Source organism: Jaculus jaculus, chromosome 17 (genome assembly GCF_020740685.1).
Source record: "Jaculus jaculus isolate mJacJac1 chromosome 17, mJacJac1.mat.Y.cur, whole genome shotgun sequence".
Taxonomy (NCBI): domain Eukaryota; kingdom Metazoa; phylum Chordata; class Mammalia; order Rodentia; family Dipodidae; genus Jaculus; species Jaculus jaculus.
This window is the reverse complement of record NC_059118.1, coordinates 17,360,349-17,383,846: the sequence shown is the minus strand read 5'-3', so window position 1 is coordinate 17,383,846 and position 23,498 is coordinate 17,360,349. Positions and strand designations below refer to the sequence as shown.

At 43.0% G+C, this 23,498-nt stretch overlaps 1 protein-coding gene across 2 annotated transcripts in view; it reads right to left on the bottom strand.

Annotated features, from left to right (window-relative positions):
- Arih2 (ariadne RBR E3 ubiquitin protein ligase 2) overlaps nt 1-23,498 on the bottom strand; it is a 64,422-nt gene that overhangs the window by 9,527 nt on the left and 31,397 nt on the right. For both annotated transcript variants that reach the window (XM_045136748.1, XM_045136749.1), the window contains 5 exons: nt 12,741-12,808; nt 8,771-8,834; nt 5,984-6,134; nt 4,253-4,374; nt 1,385-1,494 (listed from right to left, as the gene is read on the bottom strand). In XM_045136748.1, the coding sequence (XP_044992683.1) occupies nt 1,385-1,494; nt 4,253-4,374; nt 5,984-6,134; nt 8,771-8,834; nt 12,741-12,808 (515 nt within the window). The remainder of the gene's footprint in view (nt 1-1,384; nt 1,495-4,252; nt 4,375-5,983; nt 6,135-8,770; nt 8,835-12,740; nt 12,809-23,498) is intronic.

Genomic DNA, 23,498 nt, shown 5'->3' with positions numbered 1-23,498 from the left:
GCCCTGGAATTCATTATGTAGTCTCAGGTGGGCCTTGAACTCATGGCAATCCTCCTACCTCTGCCTCCCAAGTGCTGGGATTAAAGGCATATGCCACTATGCCCAGCTGTTTTTCATTTCATTATAGGTTTTTCGAGGTAGGGTCTCACTCTAGCCCATGCTGACCTGGAATTCACTATGCAGTCTCAGGATGGCCTCATATCCCCTCCTCCTCTCAATCAGTCTTTTATTTTATATGGATAGGGAGCTGGACTCAGGTCCTTATGCTTGCACAGCAGGTAGTTTTTCCAGTGAACCATCTCCTCAGCTCCAACTTCAAATCTTCTTGCCTCTATCTCCTGAATGTAGGATTATAGATGTGTGCCACCACACCCTATTTTATGTGGTACTCTAGTTTAGGCTCATCTGTAATTCACTATATATTCTAAGGCTGGCCTTGAACTCAGAGATCCTCCTACCTCTGTCTCTTGAATGTTGGTATTAAAGGCAGGTACCAGCACACCTGGCTAGGACTGAGACTCTTATGTGACCCTCACCACACCTCCTAGATAGATGTGCACATAAGGATGCATAAATGCCAGAACTTATAAAATCAGAAGGAACCTGTTATATCTGATAAGACCTGAAAATTCCAATTAGAAAACCTTAACACTCATATAACTAACTAGACTCTCATGTTTACAATTTTCTTTTGTCCAAAAGCAAAGGCCTTCAAGCAAATAAACAATACTTTAAGCAAAGAAGCTATGAAGTGGAGCCAAGGATGACATGTAACTATCTCAACTATTTTCTTATAATAAATCCTGAGATAAAATGAGGACAAATCTGGACCTACATTATAGCCTTGTGTTTAGTAGCCGGTTTATTTGCCTTGCCAATGACGGAGCCAATCACACCGCTGAGATAATCAGGGAAAGGTGACGAGGCACCTGGAAACTTTTGGTAAACTAGCTATGCCTATGTTTACCTAATGGAGAAGAGCCTCAAATGTAGAATTCACTATGAATTACAGTTTTATAAAAGTCAGCCAAGAGGGCCAGGCATGGTGGCACATGTCTTTAATGCCAACACTCAGGAGGCAAGTTTGAGGGCAGCCTGAAAGATTGGCTGTATACACATGTTGGACATTGTATCTTCAGTCATGTGAGGTATCAGTGCAGGTAGCTATCTATACAGGTACATAATCTTTGGACCATGAGTAGTATATACCCTAACACATTATACTTATTAAACACTTCATGAAATGCTGGACACAAACTGCCCATTTGGAGCACAGTGCTCTTCTGGAGCAGATGTCCCAGCCCTTCCCTCACACATGGCGCTTCAGCCTTGGAAGAAGGATAGGCTGTCTGCCCTGAACTGCTCAGTACACTTTTGTTCTTACCAGAAAACCTCGTTGCACCGATTGCACTGCACTCGGCGAGCTCTAGGCTCCTGTACCCGAATAACCATGGGGCAGTCTGCACCAGGGCACAGCTGAAGCTGGTAATGACTCTGTGAACACACCAAGGAGAAACAATGAGGATATCCTTTTACTGTTGCTTCTAGAACAGACCTACCTGAATGCTCAAATGCGTCTGGTCTTCCTGATTCCTTACATCAGGGAATTATACCAATTCAGGATATATGTTGTGAAGACCAGACATCAGCCAGAACCTGAAGAGGACCTTTGAATGTTTAGCTTGAACCAAGAAGCAATTAACCCAAGATGATCTTACAGACTATAAAACTACACTTGTGGACTGCATAAAGAAGGACGCACAGATACTTAACTACTTGGGAGCTGAGCCAGGAGGACTTCTTGAGCATAGAAATTCACGGCTAGCTTGGTCAATATAATGAGAACATATCTCAAGGATAAAAAAAAAAAAAAGATGCATTGCTCTGGGCTGGAACACAAAAAGGAACACAGCTCAGCTCAGTCACCTGTGCATGAGCATCTGACAGGCCAAGGGCTCAAAGAGCCTCAGCAGTGTGCAAAGGCTTTCTGTTTATCCTACACATGACACCATAAGCCAATCCAATAAGCTAAAGCATAAAAGACAAAAATGAGGAAGGAGCCTGAATGGTGGCTTTCCAGTTAAGGCGCCTGTCTGCAAAGCCTAAGGATCCAGGCTCAATTCCCAAGTACCCGTGTAAGAAAGATGCATAATGTGGTGTGCCTGGAGTTAGTTTGCAGTAGCTAGAAGCCCTAGCACACCCATTCTCTCTCTCAAATAAACTAATTAATAAAATATTTTTAAACAGTTAAAGCCAGGTGTGGTGGCACATGCTATTAGTCCTAGCACTCGGGAGGCAGAAGTAGGGGGACTGCCATGAATTCAAGGCCAGCCTAAGACTACAAAGTGAATTCCAGGTCAGCCTAAACTAGAGTGAGACCCTATCTTGAAAACAAAAGCAAAAACAAATGTAGGGCTGGAGAGATGGCTTAGCAGTTAAGGAGTATGCCTGCGAAGCCAAAGGACCTTGGTTGATTCCCTAGGACCCATGTAAGTCAGATGCATAAGGGGGAGTATGCATCTGGAGTTTGTTTGCAGTGGCTGGAGGCCCTGGCATAACCATTCTCTCCCTCTCTCTCTCATAAATATAAATACATTAAAAAAAATATATATATATAAAAAACATGACATCAGTAAAACTAGATGGGTAGGTCTTTTGCTGCAGTGGAGCACCAGGAGCCTGGCTCAGAGACTCCACAAGGCTGGGTGTGGTGGCGCACGCCTTTAATCCCAGCACCCTAAAGGCAGAGAGGTAGGATGGTCACCAAGGACACCCCGAGACAATACAGTGAATTCCAGGTCAGCCTGGGCTAGAGTGAGACCCTACCTTGAAAAACAAAAACAAACAAATAAAAAAAAAAAGGAAAGAAAGAAAAAAAATGGAAGACAAACCAGACAAGGCACAAGCTGAAAAAAACGGAGACACAGGAGAAAAACAACCTGTCAACCAAAGAGACTACTGAATCAGAGTGAGATTTCCTAAAAGCCTAGAGGATCCCCCAATCCGGTCATCTGAGTCTCCTTGTGATGTGGAGGAAGAGCCACCTGCAAGATGGACACAAGCCACAGCTGCACTGTGAACCTGGGCACTCTGCACTGATGTCACTAGCTTCTGGGTCTCTTTGGGGGTCCCCCATTGGACTGCCAAATTTCTCTGGTTTGCCTTTGAATATTATAGAAAATTATTTGTATGATTAATGAAAACGAAACACCCCTTGTGGCAAAAAAACCAAACCAGGGCTGGAGAGATGGCTTAGCGGTTAAGTGCTTGCCTGTGAAGCCTAAGGACCCCGGTTCGAGGCTCGGTTCCCCAGGTTCCACGTTAGCCAGATGCACAAGAGGGCGCACGCGTCTGGAGTTCGTTTGCAGAGGCTGGAAGCCCTGGCGCGCCCATTCTCTCTCTCCCCCTCTATCTGTCTTTCTCTCTGTGTCTGTCGCTCTCAAATAAATAAATAAATAAATAAATAAAAACAAAAACCAAACCAAACCAAACCAAACCAAACCAACAACAAAACAATACATAGCCCAACAAAGGAGAAGGAATCCAAAACTAATCATGCTGGAATCCTAAAACCATTTTTAAAATGCATTTAAAAAATGCCTAAGCCGGATGTGGTGGTGCATGCCTTTAATCCTTGTACTTGGGAGGCAGAGGGAAGAGCAACACTGAATTCAAGGCCACCCTGAGACTTTATGGTGAATTCCAGCCTTAGCTAGAGTGAAACCTACCTTAAAAAAAAAAAAAAAAAAGAACTTTCTTGGCTGGAGACATGGCTTAGCAGTTAAGGTGTTTGCCTACAAAGCCAAAGGACCTGGATTTGATTCCCCAAGACCCACATTAGCCAGATGCACAAGGGCAATGCTTCTAGAGTCTGCAGTGGCTACAGGACCTGGCATGCCCATTCTCTCTCTCTGTCTCTCTTTTCTCTCTGTTTGGGGGAAAAAAAAAAAAAAAAAAAAAAAAAAACCTGCTCTATGCTCAAAGACACAAAATAACAACTCTTGAGATATGCTTTACTTGTGTATTTGGCTTGTTTCCATCATTGTGCATAAAGTTAGGGTGTCTGTCCATCCTTTGGAGGTGAAAACCAAGACCCTTAAAGGGTAAATTAATTAGTCAATGGTCACATGACAAGGAATTAACAGATCTTCACTACCACCTAATGGTAGCCTTGTCTATGAAGCTAGGTGACCATTTGGTATTAACGAAGGCCCAGGGTGACGACAGAGGGCAGACAAACAGTTTGTCATACCTCCACATAGTCCCTAAAGAGGTAGCGCCTGTATTTGTCTCTCAATTCTTCATTGGGAAGCAATGGAAACACAAAGTCCTCTGGTGTACGGAGTGGACAGTCCTGAGCCATACAGGAGACTCCTGTTGAACAAAGACAATGTGATAACTGCCTTGCAGAATAGACAACACAATATACTTATCCATCAGACTAGACCAACAAATTAAGATTCCATATAGGAAACCCTGCTTTAAAATAGTTATGTGAAAGCTGGGTGTGGTGGTGCACATCTTTAATCCTAGCACTTGGGAAGCAGAGGTAGGAGGATCACCGTGAGTTCCAGGCCACCATGAGACTACATAGTGAGTTCCAGGTCAGCCTGGGCCAGAGGCCCTACTTCAAAAAACAAAACAACAACAACAACAAAAAGTTATGTGAGGCTTCAGAGATGGTTTAGCAGTTAAGGCGCTTGCCTGCAAAGCCTAAGGACCTAGGTTTGATTCTCCAGGCCCCACATTTAAGTCAGAGGCACATGGTGGCTAATGCATCTGGAGATCGCTTGCAGTGGCTAGAGGCCCTGGCGCGCCATTCTCTCTCACTCACTCACCTCTCTCTCCCTCCCTTATAAAAAAACAAAACAAAACATTAAGCTGGGCGTGGTGGCACATGCCATGGTAGGTGCATTGCCGTTAGTTCAAGGCCACCTAAGACTACATACTGAGTTACAGGTCAGCCTAGACTAGAATCCCTACCTCAAAAAACCAAAAAGAAAAAACAAAAACCACTTATGCATCTGGAGTTGCTTTGAAGTGACTAGAGGCCCTGGTGTGCTCATTCTCCCACCCTCCCTGCTTCTCTGTTTCCCTCTGTATCTCTCTGCTTGCAAATAAATAAATAATTGGGCTGGAGAGATGACTTAAGAGGTTAAGGCAAGTGCCTTTTAAGCCTAAGGTCTGAAGTTTGATTCTCCAGGACCCACGTAAGCCAGATGCACATGGTGGTGCATGTGTCTAGAGTTCCTTTGCAATGGCTGGAGGGCCTGGTGTACCCATTCTCTCTCTCTCTAATAAATAAAAATAAACCTTTATTTTTTTAAAAAAAAAAAAAAGCTTTAAAAAATTAAAAGGAATTTAGTAGGGGGTTGGAGAGATGGCTCAGCAGTTTATGGTGCTAGCCTGCAAAGCCTAAGGACCTCGGTTCAATTCCCCAATACCCATGCAAGCCAGATGTACAAGATGGCATATATGCCTAGAGTTCATCTGGGGGGACTGGAGGCCTTGGTACATCCATTTATTCTCTCTCAAATACATAAATATTTAAAATAATTTTTAAGCCAGGTGTGGTGGTGAAGGCCTTTAATTCCAGCACTTGGGGGGCAGAGGTAGGAGGACTATGGTGATTTTGAGGCCACCTTGGGACTACATAGTCAGCCTGGGCTACAGCAAGACCATACTTGTAGGAGAATCACTGTGAGTTTGAAACCAGCCTGAGACTACAGAGTGAGTTCCAGGTCAACTGAGCTAGAGCATCTTGAGACCCTACCTCGTAAAATAAAACCAGACAACAACAAAAAAGAAAGGTGAGAAGACAACCTTACATTCACACCAAAAGTTATAAAAGCTTTAATTTTCTCACTTTGGTTGGGGCTGGGAAACTGTAAATACGGGGGTTGATGCATTCGGAAACCACTACATATGACAATAAAAACACTCACTTTATGCCAGCCTTATAAGAAATATGTGGCAAACTCACCTACACCGACACCATCCTTGACAAGTACTGAGCAGTGCTGCTCCCAGCAGCTTCGGCAAAATTGGTGTTGGCAGGCCAGAGAGAGTAGATTTTCCTTCCGCACAAACTGCATACACACTGCACAGTGGTGAGGGGGGTGGGCTGTGGAGACCTGAGAGAGGTAGAGCCAAATGAGAAAGGAAGTAGCTCTGAGATCTCAGGGGGCTACAGGTGGGCTTTGAACAGCAAGTAGAGAACATGGAAGGTAATCCCCAAACTTCCAGTGTCCAGGCCCAACTGGTACAGAGAGTCTAGTTACAAAGGGGCTAAGCAGAAGGCATACACCAGGTAGGCTTCCTAGAGGAGGTGGTTCCTGAGCTGAGCTTACAGAACCATTAGGACGCGAGAGACTTGGAGAGAAGGCCAAAGTGAAAACCTAAAATGGTTTATAATGTTAGACTGAAAAACAGGATTTCAAGATTGCCAACATCCATTTAGGACAAGTTCTTTTAGAACCTCTGGAGTTTCTTTTGTAGACTGCTCGAGTTCTGCATAGCAGAGTTAGCCTTCAATAAGAACAAATAGTTGGGCTGGAGAGATGGATTAGCAGTTAAGTGCTTGCCTGTAAAGCCTAAGGAACCCGGTTTGAGGCTCGATTCCCCAAGACTAATGTTAGCCAGATGCACAAGGGGGCACACGCGTATGGAGTTTGTTTGAAGTGGCTAGAGGGTCTGGCGTGCCCATTTTGTCTCTATCTGCCTCTTTATGTCTGTCGCTCTCAAATAAATAAATAAAAATTAACAAAAATTTTTTTTTTAAAAAAGAACAAATAGTCACAAGGATTCTTAAAGGCTGAGCCTATAATGTTTTATACAACCCTCCCTGCAAGTTTGTCAAGAACAATAGTTATCCCCCTATCAATATGACAAAACGGGAGATTAACAGAGATTTTACTGAGTTACAATGCAAAGAGGTGTCACATGTAACTGATTTGGAAGGATGGGGAAAGAATTCTTCTAGGATGTGGACAAAGGACTCCAAAGCTTGAACTCTAGAATCTAAGCCATGCTACACAGACTGGCAGACATACAATCTGGACTTTCTGGCTGAAAATAAACCAACATGAAAAAGAGGGGGTACTGGAGAGATGGCTTAGCAGTTAAGGTACTAGCCTAGAAAACAAACAAACCCAGGTTTAATTTTCCAGGATCCATGTGAAGCAGATGCGTACGGCAGAACAGGTTGCTGGAGTTCACCTATAGCAGCTGAAGACCCTGGCATACCCCTTCTCTCTATCTGCTTCTCTCTCAAATAAGTAAATAAATAAACGGGGGGGGGGGGGGAAGCGCTAAACCAATAAAAGAGTGCACTTTTAAGCTTATATTAGGTTCTTTTTGGCTGACAAAATAAAAATCGAGCTGAAAATTTCAATGAAATGCATTCTCATGCTTATCCAATAGCGCTTCTGGAAAACTTTCTCCTAAAGGATGCAAAAATCACTGTTAATCTGAATTCTAATTCTCTACCCTACAAACTGTGTTTGTTACAATAATTTTTATTTATTTGCACTCTAGGACCCCCTAGGGAACCAAACCTGGGATGGCAGGCTTTGTAAGCAAGTGCATTTAACTGCTAAGCCATGTCTCCAGCTGCCTACATACTTTTTAAATACAGTTGTCATATGTCATATCATGCCACAAATTATTTGCTTTAGATACACAGGAAACAAAGCATTAAGATACAATTTCTATGGTAGGCAGGGTATTTAGTCACTCCATGAATAAAGTTTAAAGAAAGAATTAGAGGAATTTAGAAAGGTGTAATTAGCCAGGTATGATGGTGCACGCCTTTAAACCCAGCACTTGGTAGGAGGATCATCATGAGTTGGGAGCCACCCTGAGACTACATAGTGACTTCAGGTCAGCCTGGCTTAGCATGAGACCCTACCTCGGAAAAAAGGTGTAATGACAGATAATATGCTATGCGGAAAATGTGGCTTAGATTTGGGTCTTTATAAAGTTGGGATCACATGCCACTTTGCATCTGACTTGGTGCCAGGGAACTGAACCCAGGCTGGCAGGCTTTGTAAGCAATTACCTCTAACCACTGAACCATCCTCCTTAGCCCCTGGATTTGGGCCTTTAAAAATGCCAACACTTGAGGCCAGGGAAGGCATAAACAGTTGTTTTGAAGTACATACAGGAAAGTAAGTTACGGCTGGAAAAGATACTACCTAACTACAAAAAAAGAGGAGCCAGGCGTGGTGGTGCACGCCTTTAATCCCAGCACTCGGGAGGCAGAGGAAGGAGGACAACCATGAGTTCAAGGCCACCCTGAGAATACAGAGTTAATTCCAGGTCAGCCTGGACCAGAATGAGAGACCCTGCCTCGAACTCCCCCACTTCCCAAAAAAAGCCAGGTGTGGTGGCTCATGCCTTTAATCACAGCACATAGGAGGCAGAGGCAGAAGGACTGCTGTGAGTTCTGGGCCACCCTGAGACTGCATAGTGAATTCCAGGTCAGCCTGAATTAGAGTGAGACTAAATCTCAAAACACACACATGCATGGGCGCGCGCACCCACACCCACACACTCCAGTTCTATGGATTGAATCCAAGACTTCATGCACGTTAGGCAAGTGTTCCACCACTGTATCATCAACAGAAATCTTTGAAACTGTGGCAGCAATGGTTGATTCATACCCAGAATAAGGATACTGGGCATGCTATAGCACAAAGCAAAGCTGTAAGTCACAAACAAGCTAGAACTATGTACCCATAGAAACCTCATTCAAGCAGGAGACACTCACATGTTTGGATGGATTAGGCTGAACTCGAGCCTCAACGAGCAGCTGAGCAGAATTAGACTTGTATCTAAAAACAAAGGGAAGAAACAAAGGGAATCAGGATCTGAAGAAATGTTTTCACCTCAACAATGTACTGTCATTTTTGTCATTTTAAAGTGTCATTTGAGGGCTGGAGAGATGGCTTAGCAGTTAAGCGCTTGTCTGTGAAGCCTAAGGACCCTGGTTCGAGGCTCGGTTCCCCAGGTCCCACGTTAGCCAGATGCACAAGGGGGCGCACGCGTCTGGAGGTCGTTTGCAGAGGCTGGAAGCCCTGGCGCGCCCATTCTCTCTCTTTCCCTCTACCTGTCTTTCTCTCTGTGTCTGTCGCTCTCAAATAAATAAATAAATAATGAACAAAATATATATATAAAAAAAGAAAGTGTCATTTGGGCTGGAAAGATGTCATAGTGGTTAAGGTGCTTGCCTGTGTAGTCTTAAAAATTCATGTTCTAATCTCCAGGTCCCACATAAGCGAGACACAGAGTGACAAGCCTGCAATGTCACGTATGCACACACAGGGGTGCACATATCTGGAGTTCCTTTGCAGCAGCTAAAGACCCTAGTACGTCCATTCTCTCTCTCAAAATAAATAAATAAATGAGATGATGGCTCACACCTGTAATCCCAGCACTCAGAAGGCTTAAGGAGGATCACCAGTCAGTTCACCAGGTCTACAAAGTGAGTTTGAGTGTTCTAATCTCCTCCTCACTAAACCAAGGTTCTTTATATCTGGTTACAGATACCTTTCTTTACCTCTCCTCTCCTTTCTTCTTCTTCCTTTTTGAACTGTGTGTGTGTGGAGGGTGGGGGGCCCAGAAGGAGGACATCTTGATATAAAGTTTCATTATGTAGCCCTGCCTGGCCTTGAATCTGCCTCTGCCTACTGAATGCTAGGGTTAGAGGCATGAGCCACAACATCTGACCCACAAATAGTTATGTGTGTGTTTTGCACTTGTATGTGCAGGATACATGTTTATAGCAGTATGTGGGTTGAGGACAGTCTGTTTACTTTTTTTTTTTAAATGCAAGAAAGAGTATTGGCAGACCACAGCCTCCAGTCACTGAAATCGAACTCCAAGTATGTGCACCCCCTTGTGTGAATGTGCAACATCACACACTCGCATCAACATGGGTCTGGCTTACATGGAACATAGAGAGTTGAACATGAGCCTTTAGGCTTTGTAGGCAGGAGCCTTAAGCACTAAGCTATCACTTCACATTTTTTTTTGGTTTTGTTTTTTTGAGGTAGGGTCTCACTCTGGTCCAGACTGACCTGGAATTAACTAAGTAGTCTCAGGGTGGCCTTGAACTCACTGTGATCCTCTTACCTCTGCCTCCCAAATGCTGGGATAAAAGGCACATACCACCACACCCGGCTTTGTTTTTTATGGCAGGGTCTTAAGCATCCTTAACCAATGAGCTATGTCCCCTCCCCTTGTGCCATGTTTTATCACTGGGCACAGCGTCAGACACCAGGACTCAAGAGCTGAGGTATGAGAATCATTTTCAGTTCAAGGCCAGCGTGAGATTCTGGTTTGAAAACAAACACAAAAAGAAAAAGGAGAGAGAATGGGCATGTCAGGGCCTCCTGCTGCCACAAGTGAACTCCAGATGTATGTGCATGTATCTGGCATTATGTGGACACCAGGGAATCAAATCTGGGACTATAGGCTTTGGTAGCAAGCACACTTAACCACTGAGATAGCTCTCCAGCCCCAATAAACTAATTTTTGAACACTTACTTTCACTTATTTATTTATTTGAAAGAGGGAAAGAGGCAGAGAGAGAAGGCAAGGGGGAGAGGGAGAGAATGGGCATGCCAGGGCTTCCAGGCACTGCAAAGAACTACAGATACAAGGAGTTTGTTAGCGGTCGCTGGAGGCCCTGGCGCATCCATTTTCTCTTTTTCTCTGCCTGTGGCTCTCAAATAACTAAAGATGTGGCACATTTATACAATGGAGTTCTACTCAGCGGTAAAGAAAAATGAAGTTATGAAATTTGCAGAAAAATGGATGGACCTGGAAAGGATTCTACTAAGTGAGGTAACCCAGACCCAGAAAGCCAAGCACCACATGTTCTCTCTCATACTAGCTACAGATGATTAGGCTTCTGCATGAGAAGGAAAATACTTGGTAGCAGAGGCCAGTAAGTTAAAAAGGAGACATAAAGGGAAGAGAAAGGAAGGGAGGAGGATACTTAATAGGTTGATATTGTATATATGTAAGTACAATGATTGTAATGGGGAGGTAATATGATGGAGAATGTAATTTCAAAGGGGAAAGCGTGGGGGTGGGGAGGGAGGGAATTACCACGGGATATTTTTTTTATAATCATGGAAAATGTTAATAAAAATTAAAAAAAATAAATAAATAAAATAAAATCTTGAAAAAAGAAAAAAAAGGAGGTAAAAATAAGGGTGGTGGGAGGGGTCATATTGTCTATATTCATGGAAGTTGTCAATAAAACATCTAAAAAACAGTTAAGAATTTGGCATCAGGGCTGGTTGGTTCAGCCCCCATTCAGAACCTATAAAAGACCCCATATTTTGGGTCTCTAGATTGGCTTTACCCCACTCATGTTTTCTCATGGGCAGGAGCTCTCTGTACTCTCTCATCTTTCCTTCTTTTATGTGCTTTAAGTTCTATCTATAGTCTTTTTTTTTTTTTTTTTTTGGTGGTGCATGGCTTTAATCCAGCACTCAGGAGGCAGAGGTAGGAAGATCACAGTGAGTTTGAGGCCAGCCTGAGACTACCAGAGTGAATTCCCTGTCTATAGTCTTAATAAAATGTCTCCAAACCTTGGTGAAAGCAAGCCAGGTATGATTATGCACACCTGTAATCCTAGCACTTGGGAGACCGAGGCAGGAGAAGTGCTATGAGTTCAAGGAAAACAGGGGAAAGGAGAAAGAAGAGAAGGTGCAAGTTGGGTATGGTAGCTGATGCCTGTAATCTCAGCACTTGGGAGTTTAAGGGAAGTGGATCACAATAAATTCAAGGCCAACCTGGTGTACATATTGAGTTCAATACAGCCTGGACTTGATGTCTCTATAACAAAACAAGTGAGGCTGGTGGCACATGCTTTTAATCCCAGCTCTCAGGAGGCACAGGCTTCTCTCTGCTAACAATTAAGTATTTAAAAAGAAAAAAGGCATTCCTACTAAAAACAATGACATAGGCGATCTGACTTTCTTGTCTAACAGAGGTTTAGAGACAGTATAGAATACTAACAAAACAAAATACCATTCTACCATTAAGACTGAGGTAGAATATGCTAAACACAGAGGAAAATATTCATAGTAACTTGTTCAAATATTTTTGCAGAAAAGAATGTACAGCCAGGCATGGTGGCACACACCTGGAGGATCACCAAGAGTTTGGGGCCACCCTGAGACGACATAGTTAATTCCAGGTCAGCCTGGGCTAGAGTGAATGAGACCCTACCTCCAAAATCAAAAACAAAACAGTAAATGAATGTACAATACGTCCCAGTGTCTTTAAAAAAAAATCTTTCTGGGGAGGGAGGGAATTACCATGGGATATATTTTATAATCATGGAAAATGTTAATAAAAATTAAAAAAATCTTGCATTGTTATTTTTATTTATTTATTTATTTGAGAGCGACAGACAGAGAGAGAAAAAGGCAGAGAAAGAGAGAGAAAGAGAATGGGTACGCCAGGGTCTCCAGCCACTGCTAACGAACTCCAGACATGTGTGCCCCCTTGTGTATCTGGCTAATGGGGTTCCTGGGTAATTGAGCCCCGAACCGGGATCCTTAGGCTTCACAGGCAAGCGCTTAACCGCTAAGCCATCTCTCCAGCCCCATCCCAGTGTTTTAGACATATTGTGCACACTGGAAGAATACACAACATATAACCAGTGGGTGGTGGGCAGGGAGCAATGGGCAACATCCTCACCTTTCCTGTGAACATCTTACCTGTCCAGTATCTCTGAGACTTGCCAGTGGAAGTTAACTAATATGAGTTTTGCAACTGAATGAGATACCTGAAAAGAAAAAAAGTCAAATTAAACCTTCTTTTCAAGTGCTCCAGTTTGAGACATACATACATTCACCACTATGCTAGGTCTACACTTCATTTTCATATTCTTTTTCTTAGTGCTATGCTTTGTCTTTTCAGTCCAAGCACTTATAATCATAGTCATTTCATGGCTCTTCTATCTTTAATGATACTGCCACAAAATTTAGAAGCATTAATTTGAAACTTGAAATCACATGCTGTATTATAAATGACAATTTGAGGTGGGCATGATGCATACACATCCTTAATCCCAGCACTCAGGAAGCAGAGGTAGGAGGATCACCATGAGTTTAAAGCCACCCTGAAAGTACATAGTGAATTCTAGGTCAGCCTGGGCTAGAGTGAGACCCTATCTCAAAATATCCCCCCCAAAAAAACCCATAATAATAATCTTCTAGCATCCAATATAAACAAAAGAACTTCCCCTTTACCCTGCTCGTTCCCTAATGTGACATATGACCCCTCATGCTGTCATAGGAGGCCTGTCACAGACTGTACTTCTAAACCTTGACTTCCTAGTATATAATGTACAAAGAGCAACAAAAACATAATCTTTTAAAAAATATTATACTTTACTTACTTGCAAGGAGAGGGATAAGGAGTACACCAGGGCCTCTACCCACTGCAAACACATGCCAGATGCTGAGTCATTCATTTCCCCAGGCTTTTCACCCCACTTTTTTTTTTTAAAGATATGTTTAAAATCCTTGATTTCACTGGGTGTGGTGGTGCACACCTTTAATGCGAGCTCGTAAGAGGATTGCCGTGAGTTCGAGGCCACCCTGAGACTACACAGTGAATTCCAGGTCAGCCTGTGCTAGAGGGAGACCCTACCTCAAAAAACAAAAACAAACAAACAAAAAAAAACACCAAACCATGGGCAAAGAGATGGCTTAGCGGTTAAGCGCTTGCCTGTCAAGCCTAAGGACCCCAGTTTGGTTTGAAATTCAATTCCCCAGGACCCATGTTAGCCAGATGCACAAGGGGCACACGCATCTGGAGTTTCTTTGCAGCGGCTAGAGGCCCTGGCATGCCCATTCTCTATCCATCTGCCTCTTTCTCTGTCTGTTGCTCTCAAATAAACAAAAAGAAAACCCCACCAAAACAAATCAAAAAAAATGCTTGATTTCTCAATATCCAACAAGCCCTAATTGCAAAGACAGATTAAATTCCTTGAGGATACATGTACCACTAGGTTATTTACATGAGAAATAAACTAAATGATTAAGAAAATGAGCTTGGTAAATAATAGATAATAGATCCATGCAATGGACAACTATGTAATTATTACTGAGAAGGAAAATGGTAATTATTAAAATATAAAGTTAATAAATATTTCTTCCCCGCAACAGGGACTCATGTATCTTAACCTGACCTGAGAATGTCTTTCAACTTCTGGTTCTCCTGCCTCTACCTGCTATGCTGGGAATCAAACCCTAGGCTTTGTACACACAAGGCAAGCGCTCTGCCAGCTGAGTTACACCCCAGCCCCAGAAGTTCACATTTCAACATGAGGTCAGCAGGGAGTGGTGGCGCAGACCTTTAATCCCAGCACATGGAAGGCAGAGGTAGGAGGATCACTGCTGAGTTTGAGGTCAGCCTGAGGTTACATAGTGCATTCCAGGTCAGCCTGGACTAGTGTGAAACCCTACTTCAAAAATCAAACAAAAAAATTAGGTTAAGTAAGCAAGTAAAGCCAGGAATGGTGGCGCACACCTTTAATCCCAGCACTCAGGAGGCTGAGGTAGGAGTATTGCCATGAGTTCCAGGACATCCTGAGACTGCATAGTGAATTCCAGGTCAGCCAGGGCTAGAGTGAGACCCCTACCTTAAGGGAAGGGAAAAAAACAGCAGCAAGTAGAAAGACAGCATCACTGTAATACCCAAATTACCCTACACACCACCTTAAGTGTCAAGACTAGAGTAGGATCAAAAACGCTTGGGTGGGGCTGGAGAGATGGCTTAGCGGTTAAGCGCTTGCCTGTGAAGCCTAAGGACCCCGGTTCGAGGCTCGGTTCCCCAGGTCCCACGTTAGCCAGATGCACAAGGGGGTGCACGCGTCTGGAGTTTGTTTGCAGAGGCTGGAAGCCCTGTCACACCCATTCTCTCTCTCTCCCTCTATCTGTCTTTCTCTCTGTGTCTGTCGCTCTCAAATAAATAAATAAATAATTAAAAAACCAAACAAACAAACAAAAAAACCGCTTGGGTGTATCTGAAGGACTAGATAAGGTTTCCCAGAGAAAGTAAGCATAGCGCACCTCAGGCTACACATACAACCTGGGGTGCCACGACCATAGGGCTGACTCCTAAAACACGCAGCTTCCACTGATCTGTAAGGAGGTAGTACCGGCCTAGTCCACAGAACAGAACTTCAGAGGGGACGACACCAGCACGTGATCAGCCTCCCCTAACTCCAGTGATTCCTTGGACTTGACTAGAGCACATCCTAGAGCAGTGTCAGTGTCCACGGCCAAGTACATATGGAGAAAACCAAGGATGCAAGACAGCTCACTTCACTAACCTGGGATAGGGGTTTCCACTTCCTTCCCATGAAGAGACATGTGACCATGAATGTGACTAAAACATTTTCTTACTGAGACTCATGGGAATTTCAGGCCAAGGGCTTCCCTGAAGGAACTTTATTTATTTGGAGGAAGTCTCATTTTGATGACCTGGAATTCACTATGTAGTCTCAGCGTGGCCTCAAACTCAGGACAATCCTCCTACCTCTTTCTCCCAAGTGCTGAGATTAAAGGCAGATAACACCATGCCTCTATGAGAGAAACAGAGAGAGAAGAAAGGGAGACAACTGGTGTGCCAGGGCCTCCAGCCACTGTAATCTAATTCCAGACATGTGTGCCCCCTTGTGTGCATGTGTAACATTGCCACAAATTAGGTTAACCAGCATATGGGATGGTAGGTCTCCTAACTGGCCATAAAATCTTAATTCATCTCCATAGATCACTATCACACAATGAAAACAGGTATCAAACATTTGGCTTTGTTTAACTTAACTACTTAAATACAGCTGTTGGTTGGAAATACTTTGGTGGTGGGAGGTGTGGGTGGACAGAGTGTCCATCATGAAGACCATACTGGCTTCAAACCTGTAATTTGCCTGCTTCAGCCTTCCAAATGCTGGGATTACACTCATCTCACAAATGTACTTATGTATGCATGTACGGATGTATATACATACATACATACAAACATACACACATGCATGCATGAACCAGGGTCTCTTGCCATTGCAATTGAACACCAGACATACGTGCCACTTTATATGTCCAGCTGTGAGTGCTGGGGCTGGCAGGTTTTACAAGCAAGCACCTCCAACCATAGTTCTCCAGCTCCAAATTATGTTTACAAGTATGTATATACCTACACACACACAAACACACTTTTTGTTTTCAAGGTAGGGTCTCACTCTAGCCCAAGCTGACCTTGAACTCATGGTGATCCTTCTGCCTCTCCTCTCAGACATGTTCCTCTACACCTAGCTTCCAAATATTTAAAAAAAACTATTTTGTGTAAGCCTTTAATTCCAGCACTTGGGAGGCAGAAGTAGGAGGATCACTATGAGTTTGAGGCCACCTTGAGATTATGTAGTGAGCTCCAGGTCCGCCTGAGCTAGAGCAAGACCCTACCTCGAAAAACCAAGAATGAATAAAATTTAAAAAGAAACACTATTTTGGACGAATTCCTTGCCAGAATCTTTTGTTTTCTTTTACCCAATGAGTTTCAGTAAGCATACTATATATATATATATATATATATATATATATATATATATATATATATATATTTATTTATTGTTTGTTTGTTTGTTTGTTTGTTTCTAGGTAGGGTCTCATTCTAGCCCAGAATGACCTGGAATTCACTGTGTTCTCAGGGTGGCCTCGAACTCAAGACAATCCTCTTACCTCTGCCTCCCAAGTGCTAGGATTAAAGGCGTGCACCACCAGGCCCGGCTTATGCTCTTTTATCTTTATCTCTTCCTGTCACTCACCTCCTCTATTATAGGTTTTATTAAAAAAATAGTTTAAAATACGTTATTTTTTTATTTACTTGGGGGGGGGGATGAGAATGAGTGCACCTGGGCCTCAAGCCACTGCAAACAAACTCCAGACACATGCGCCACCCTGTGCATCTGGCTTACATGGGTCGTGGGGAATCAAACCAAGGTCCTTTGGCTTTGCAGGCAGATGTCTTATCCTCCAAGCCATCTCTCCAGTCCTCTTACAGAGTCTTTTATTGAGCCTGCAATACTCTCAAACTCATTAATCCTCTTGAATGCTGATTACGAGCAGACAACACACTCATTGCTTTCTGTTTTGTCCTGACTTGTGAGACAGTCTCAAATAGCCCCAGGCTGTCTCAAATTTGGTATGTAGATGACCTTATACTCCTCTAGCCTCTATCTCCTAAATTTGGGGTAACAGGTGTGCATGATACCAATTAGTTGTCCTTACTTCTAAAATGTCTTAGCATGCAATAAAAGTACCAAGCCACTTAGAAAGTCAAAGGAACTTTGACATGTCTAGCACTCACTTTTATCACCATAGGCTTAAGTGTGACCTTATTTATTTAGTCTCTTTATTATTATTATTTTGTTGTTGTTTTGAGATAGGGTCTCCTAGCCCAGGCTGACCTGGAATTCACCATGTAGTCTCAGAGTGGCCTTGAACTCATGGCTATCCTCCTACCTCAGCCTTGAGAGTGCAGGGACTAAAGGAGTGTGCCAACACGCCTGGAAGGGGGTGGGAGTGCCAAGGCCTCTCTAGCCCCTGCAAATGAACTCCAAATGTATGTACGACTTTATGCATCTGGCTCTACATGGGCACTGGGGAATTGAACTGGGGTGGTTAGGCTTTGCAGGCTAGCACCTTAACTGCTGAGCCATCTCTCCAGCCTGAATATTTCATTGTTCTAAAAAATATTTTTATTTTTAATTCATTTATTTCTTTGATAAAGAAAGAGAGGGTGAGAAAAAGGGAGATGGGCCCAGTAGGGCCTCTGGTCACTGCAACCAACTCCAGATGCATGTGCATCTGGCTAACATGGGTCCTGGGGAATTGAACCGGGGTCCTTTGGCTTTGCAGACAAATGCCTTAACTGCTATGCCATCTCTCTAGCCCCAGAACTCTTACATTATTTTCATAGTTCCCAGAAAATCAGGGATCTTTCTCTCAATAATAACACTATGAATATTATGGGATTTTGACCATTAACTCAAGAAACATGGTATGGATCTACTGAAGCCAGGTTCCAAGAGACCACAAGAAAAACCAGCACAGGAACAGGAGACAATGAGAGTGACGCTCTAGGCCTGGTGGTGCACACCTTTAATACCAGCAGAGGCAGGAGGATCACCATAAATTCAAGGCCAGTCTGAGACTACATAGTTAATTCCAGGTCAGCTAGAGAGAGGCCCTACCTCGAAAACAACAATAACAAAACACTTATTCTGAAAGAAAAGTACTAGCAGCAGAGAGACAGTCTCCTCTGATTCACAAGCATATCTGACTGTACTCCCTCTACCTCTCCCCCAGTATCAGTTTTCACAGGAAATGGTAGCTACCTTGGCCTCTTGGCCAAAATAAATTTGTTTATCTTTGTCAAGGCAGGGTCTCACTATGTAGCTCAAACTCACAGCAATCCTCCTACCACTGTTTCCCAAGTGCTGGAATTAAAGGTATAAGCCACTGCACACAGCAATCAAATCTTGTGTATGAATTTAAGCCACACTATAGGCTGAGTTTTCTTAAGAACAGACTAGCATTTACACAATTGACGTTTGTACTCAAAGGGCTCAGTTACAAACCTATTGAGTTAATACTTCAACATCTGTAAAGGGTCTTCCATCCCTTGTGACCTTTCACCCTATGTTCAATAGTTTTTCAGCTGAATCAAGAGGAATTTTTGCTAGGTTGTTTTAATTAAGTAACTTACACACCTTTTCCAAAAACAAAATGAGTTCATAGTAACAACTAGTTCCTGAAGGCCAATAAAACCCTAATGACTTGGGAAAAGCATGAATACTGACACTGTGATCAGAAGAAACTTGCAGTTCTATTAGATCAATATGTAATAAGAGACTTAAAAGCCTTATATATAAAAGCCTTTACAATTTTTGTTTGTTTTTTTTTTTTTCTTTTTCGAGGTAGGGTCTCACTCTAGCCCAGGCTGACCTGGAATCCACTATGTAGTCTCAGGGTGGCCTTGAATTCACATCGATCCTCCTACCTCTGCCTCCCAAGTGCTGGGATTAAAGGCGTGTGCCACCACGCCCGGCTCGCCTTTTCAATTTTTAGAAGCACTAGCTGAGGAAAAGACTGGAAGGACTAGAAAACTTCTTGTAACTAAGATTCTGCTGGGCATGGTGGTATATACCTATTAGTCCTAGGACTTAAGAAGCAGAGATAGGAGGGTAACTGTTAGAGGCCAGCCTGAGACTACATAGTGAATTCCAGGTCTGTCTGGGTTAGAGAAAGATACTACCTCAGGAAAAAACAACAAAAAAACACCAACAAAAAACTAATATTCTTAGCCAGGTGGTGCACACCTGCAATTCAAGCACACTAGAGGCAGTATAAATCTACCTTGTTGCTAAAATCAAGCATTTCTCATTTGGGTGGAAGCTGACAATTTCTTCTGCCTTAACACTAGCTCTCAGTTTCTGTAACGAGTCTTCTGCAACAATTGTTTGTAGCAAATAGTTGGAATTAAATAAGGAACCTGTGTTATCCAAGCAGAAATCACAAGAAAAAACAGAAAATGCTTTGAACTAAGTAATAATGAAAATGCCACATAATAAGATCTGAGATATGGTTATGGGGAAATTTGTAACTATAAATGTTTGTACTAAGGCTGGGGGATGGCTTAGTGGTTCAGGCACTTGCCTGCAAAGCCAAAGAACCCAGGCTCAATTCCCCAGTACCCATGAAAGTCAGAAAGATGGAGCACACAGCTGGAGTTCGCTTGCAATGGCTAGAGGCCCTGCTGTACCTATGTCTCTCTCAAATAAATTATTAAAATATTTAAAATAAATCAATGTTCATACTAGAAAAAGGTCAAAATGAATATAAGATGCACCTTAGGAAGCTAAAAAGAGGGATGGAGAGATAGATGGCTTAGCAGTTAAGGTGCTAAGGTTAAGGCCTAAGGACCCATGTTCGACTCTTCAGATTTCAAATAAACCAGGCGCACAAGGGGTCACAATTATGCACATGCGCAGAAGGTGGCACACTCATCTGGAGTTAGATAATGGCTGGAGGCCGTGGTGCACCAACTCTCTCTCATTAAAAAAAAATAATAATAATGGCTGGGCGTGGTGGCCCACGCCTTTAATCCCAGCACTTGGGAGGCAGAGGTAGGAGGATTGCCGAGAGTTCGAGGCCACCCTGAGACTACATAGTGAATTCCAGGTCAGCCTGAGCCAGAGTGAGACCCTACCTCAGAAAAAAAACAAAAACAAAAAAAAAAAAACTTCTCTTTTCAGATGGCAGTAACCTTTGGAATGACTCAAAAGGCACCAGAGTGCTGAGAAGTGACAGAGGAGTGAACACTGAAACATCTCTACCACATATTCCAAAGCTCAGGGTACATTGTTGGAGAGGTGGCAGACAGAATGTAAGAGCCAAATGAAGAGGCTGAAAGGAGGACTGCTGTGAGTACAAGGGCAGTCTAAGGCCACAGAGTGAGTTCTGGGTAAACCTGGGCTAGATTGAAACCCTAACCCTCAACAAGGTGGGAGGCAAGTCATAATATCCAAGATTATCTTCTGACCTTCATACATGTGCCACTGAACATGTGCAAACACGCATGCACCAGGTTTTAATTTATTGGTGAATACGATCAACACTTCAAGATTAACCTTGCAGAAACTTTGTGGGGGGGAAAAAAACAAGATCATTAAATCAAAATAAATTAGAGACTGACTGAGAAGGGAGAGAGAGAATTAGTATGAGATATTGTTTACAATCATGTAAGTTGTAAAAAAAAAAAAAATAGCTGGGTGTGACACAAACCTTTAATCCCAGGAGAGAGAGAGGTAGGAGGATTGCTGTGAGTTCTAGGCCACCCTGAGACTACAGTGAGTTCCATGTCAGCCTGAGTTAGAGCAAAACTCTGCTAAGGAAAAGAAGGGAGGGAGGGGAAAGAAGGCTGCCAAGATGGCAAAGTGGTTCAGTGGTTTAAGCCATTTCCTTGCAAAGCCTTGGCCTAGGTTCAATTTCCCAACATCTGTAAAAAGTGGCATTTATGTCTGATGTTTGTTTGCAGTTGTAAGAGATCCTGGAGAACCCATACACACACCCCACATACGTGTGTATGAGCAAATGATGTGGTTATTTTTTTTTTTTTTTGAGTGTCACTATAATACCCCAAACTGATCTAAAATTCATTCTGCAGCCCCAAGCTGGTCTCAAACTCATGGCAATCCTACCTCTGGATCCCGAGGGCCCAGCTAAATAACATTTAAAAGAAAACTGACAGCTAGACAAATGGCTCCGTGGTTAGTGCTTGCAAAGCCTAACAGTCTAGGTTAAATTCACTAGTACCCACATAAAGCCAGATTCACAGTAGTGCAAGCTTCTGTAGTTAGTTTGCTGAAGCAAGAGGCCTTAATACACCCATATTCCTCTTTTTTTTTCTCTCTCTCTCTCCTTGCCAATAAATAAGTAAGTGAAAATATTTTTAAAGAAAATTGAAAGGGCCAATGCATGTTTAACACTACTCTAAGGGCAGAGATAGGAAGACTGCCACAAGTTTGAAGCCAGGATAGTATACATAGCAAATTCCAGGCCAGCTAGAGCTATAGAGCAAGAGGCCCCTCACACACCCAAAGAAAAAAGGCTAAAAGCCTTTAATCCCAGCACTCAGGAGGCAGAGGTAGGAGAATCACTATGAGTTTGAGGGCCCCATGAGACTACATAGTGAGTTCCAGATCAGCCTGAGCTACAGTTAGACCCTACCTCGGGGCTAAAAAACAAAAACAAAGCCAAATGCACAAGGTGGTACATGTGTCTGAGTTCGGTTGTAGTACCTAGAGGCCCTGGTATACCCATTCTCTCTCCTCTATACCTCTTTCTCTTAAACAAATATTTTTAGAAACTAAATAAATAAAAGCTGACTGACACATGCTGACTATGTAGACTAGGCTTGGCCTTGATCCTGAGGTGATCCACCACAGAATGCTAAGAGTGGAGGTGTGTGCTATCACATCTGGCTAGAATTTTAGCATATTTATGTGTGTTTCCCCTCTCTTTCATTCTCATTCTCTCTGTTGTGTATGGATGTGCCAGTGTCCCTTATTGCTGTAAGCCAATGCAAAGATGCTTATGTGATTTTTTTTAAATTATTTATTTTGTTTTTTTGAGGCAGTGTTTCACTGGATCACTGTAGCCCGGCTGACCTGGAATTCACTACGTAGTCACAGCAATCCTCCTACTTCAGCCTCTTCCGTACTGGGATTAAAAGTGTTTGCCAACAAGCCCAGTCTAAATATTTTTAAAAATATATTTATTTGAGAAAAAGAAAAAGGGAGGGAAGGAGGAAAAGAGAGAAAGGGAGGATGGACGACGGACGGGGAGAATGCACACACCAGGGCCTCCAGCCACTGCAAATGAACTACAGATACATGCACCACCTTGTACATCTGACTTATGTGGGTCCTGGGTAATCAAACCAAGGTCCTTTGGCTTTACAGGGAAATGCCTTAACCACTAAACCATCTCTCCTGCCCCTTTTTAAAAAATACTTTATTGCCGGGTGTGGTGGTGTACTCCTTTAATCCCAGCACTTAGGAGGCAGAGGTAGGAGGATCGCTGTGAGTTCAAGGCCACCTTGAGACTACAGAATGAATTCCAGGTCAGCCTGGGCTAAAGTGAGACCCTACCTCGAAAAAAACAAAAACAAAAAAAAAAAACTTTATTTAGTTATTTGAGAGAGGGAGACAGAGAAGAGAGAAAGGGTGCAAGCACCATGGCCCCTAACCATTACAAACGAATGAGACGCATGCACCATCCTGGGCCAGAGTGAGACCCTACTTTGAAAAACAAAAAAGGGTTTCACTCTAGCCCAGGCTGACCTGGAATTCACTATGTAGACTTAGGCTGGCCTCAAACTCACAATGATCCTCCTGCCTTTGGCTCCCCCAGTGCTGGGATTAAAAGAAGTGTGTGCTACCAGCCTCAGCCTGATAATACATTTTGAATTCTAATATAAAGTCATGCAATTTCTACAAGACCTTTAACATTTATCACTGCACAATGTTTTCTCTGGCTTCACTTCAATTTCTCTGACCAAGCCTTCTGAAGTGTTCCACTAGATGCTTTGCTTCCAATTTGCCAGCCCCTCAAATGTCACTATTCCAGAAGGTTCAGCACTTACTTCGCTCACTCTTGCCCTGTCTGAGCAATCACATTTGTGCTTGAACTTTAAGCAGTGTGAACATACACCCCAACATGAAGAACTCCTCATTTACCAGAAGCTAGGAAAGGGATTATGTTTGCTAAAGATGGGGAAAAGACAAGCAAGCAATGGTATGAAGCTCCTAAAGAGTGAACATACCAGGATATTGTTTACAATCATGGAAGTTGTTAATAAAAATTAAAATCAAAAAAGAGTGAACATACTCTCAAGTCTATAGGAAA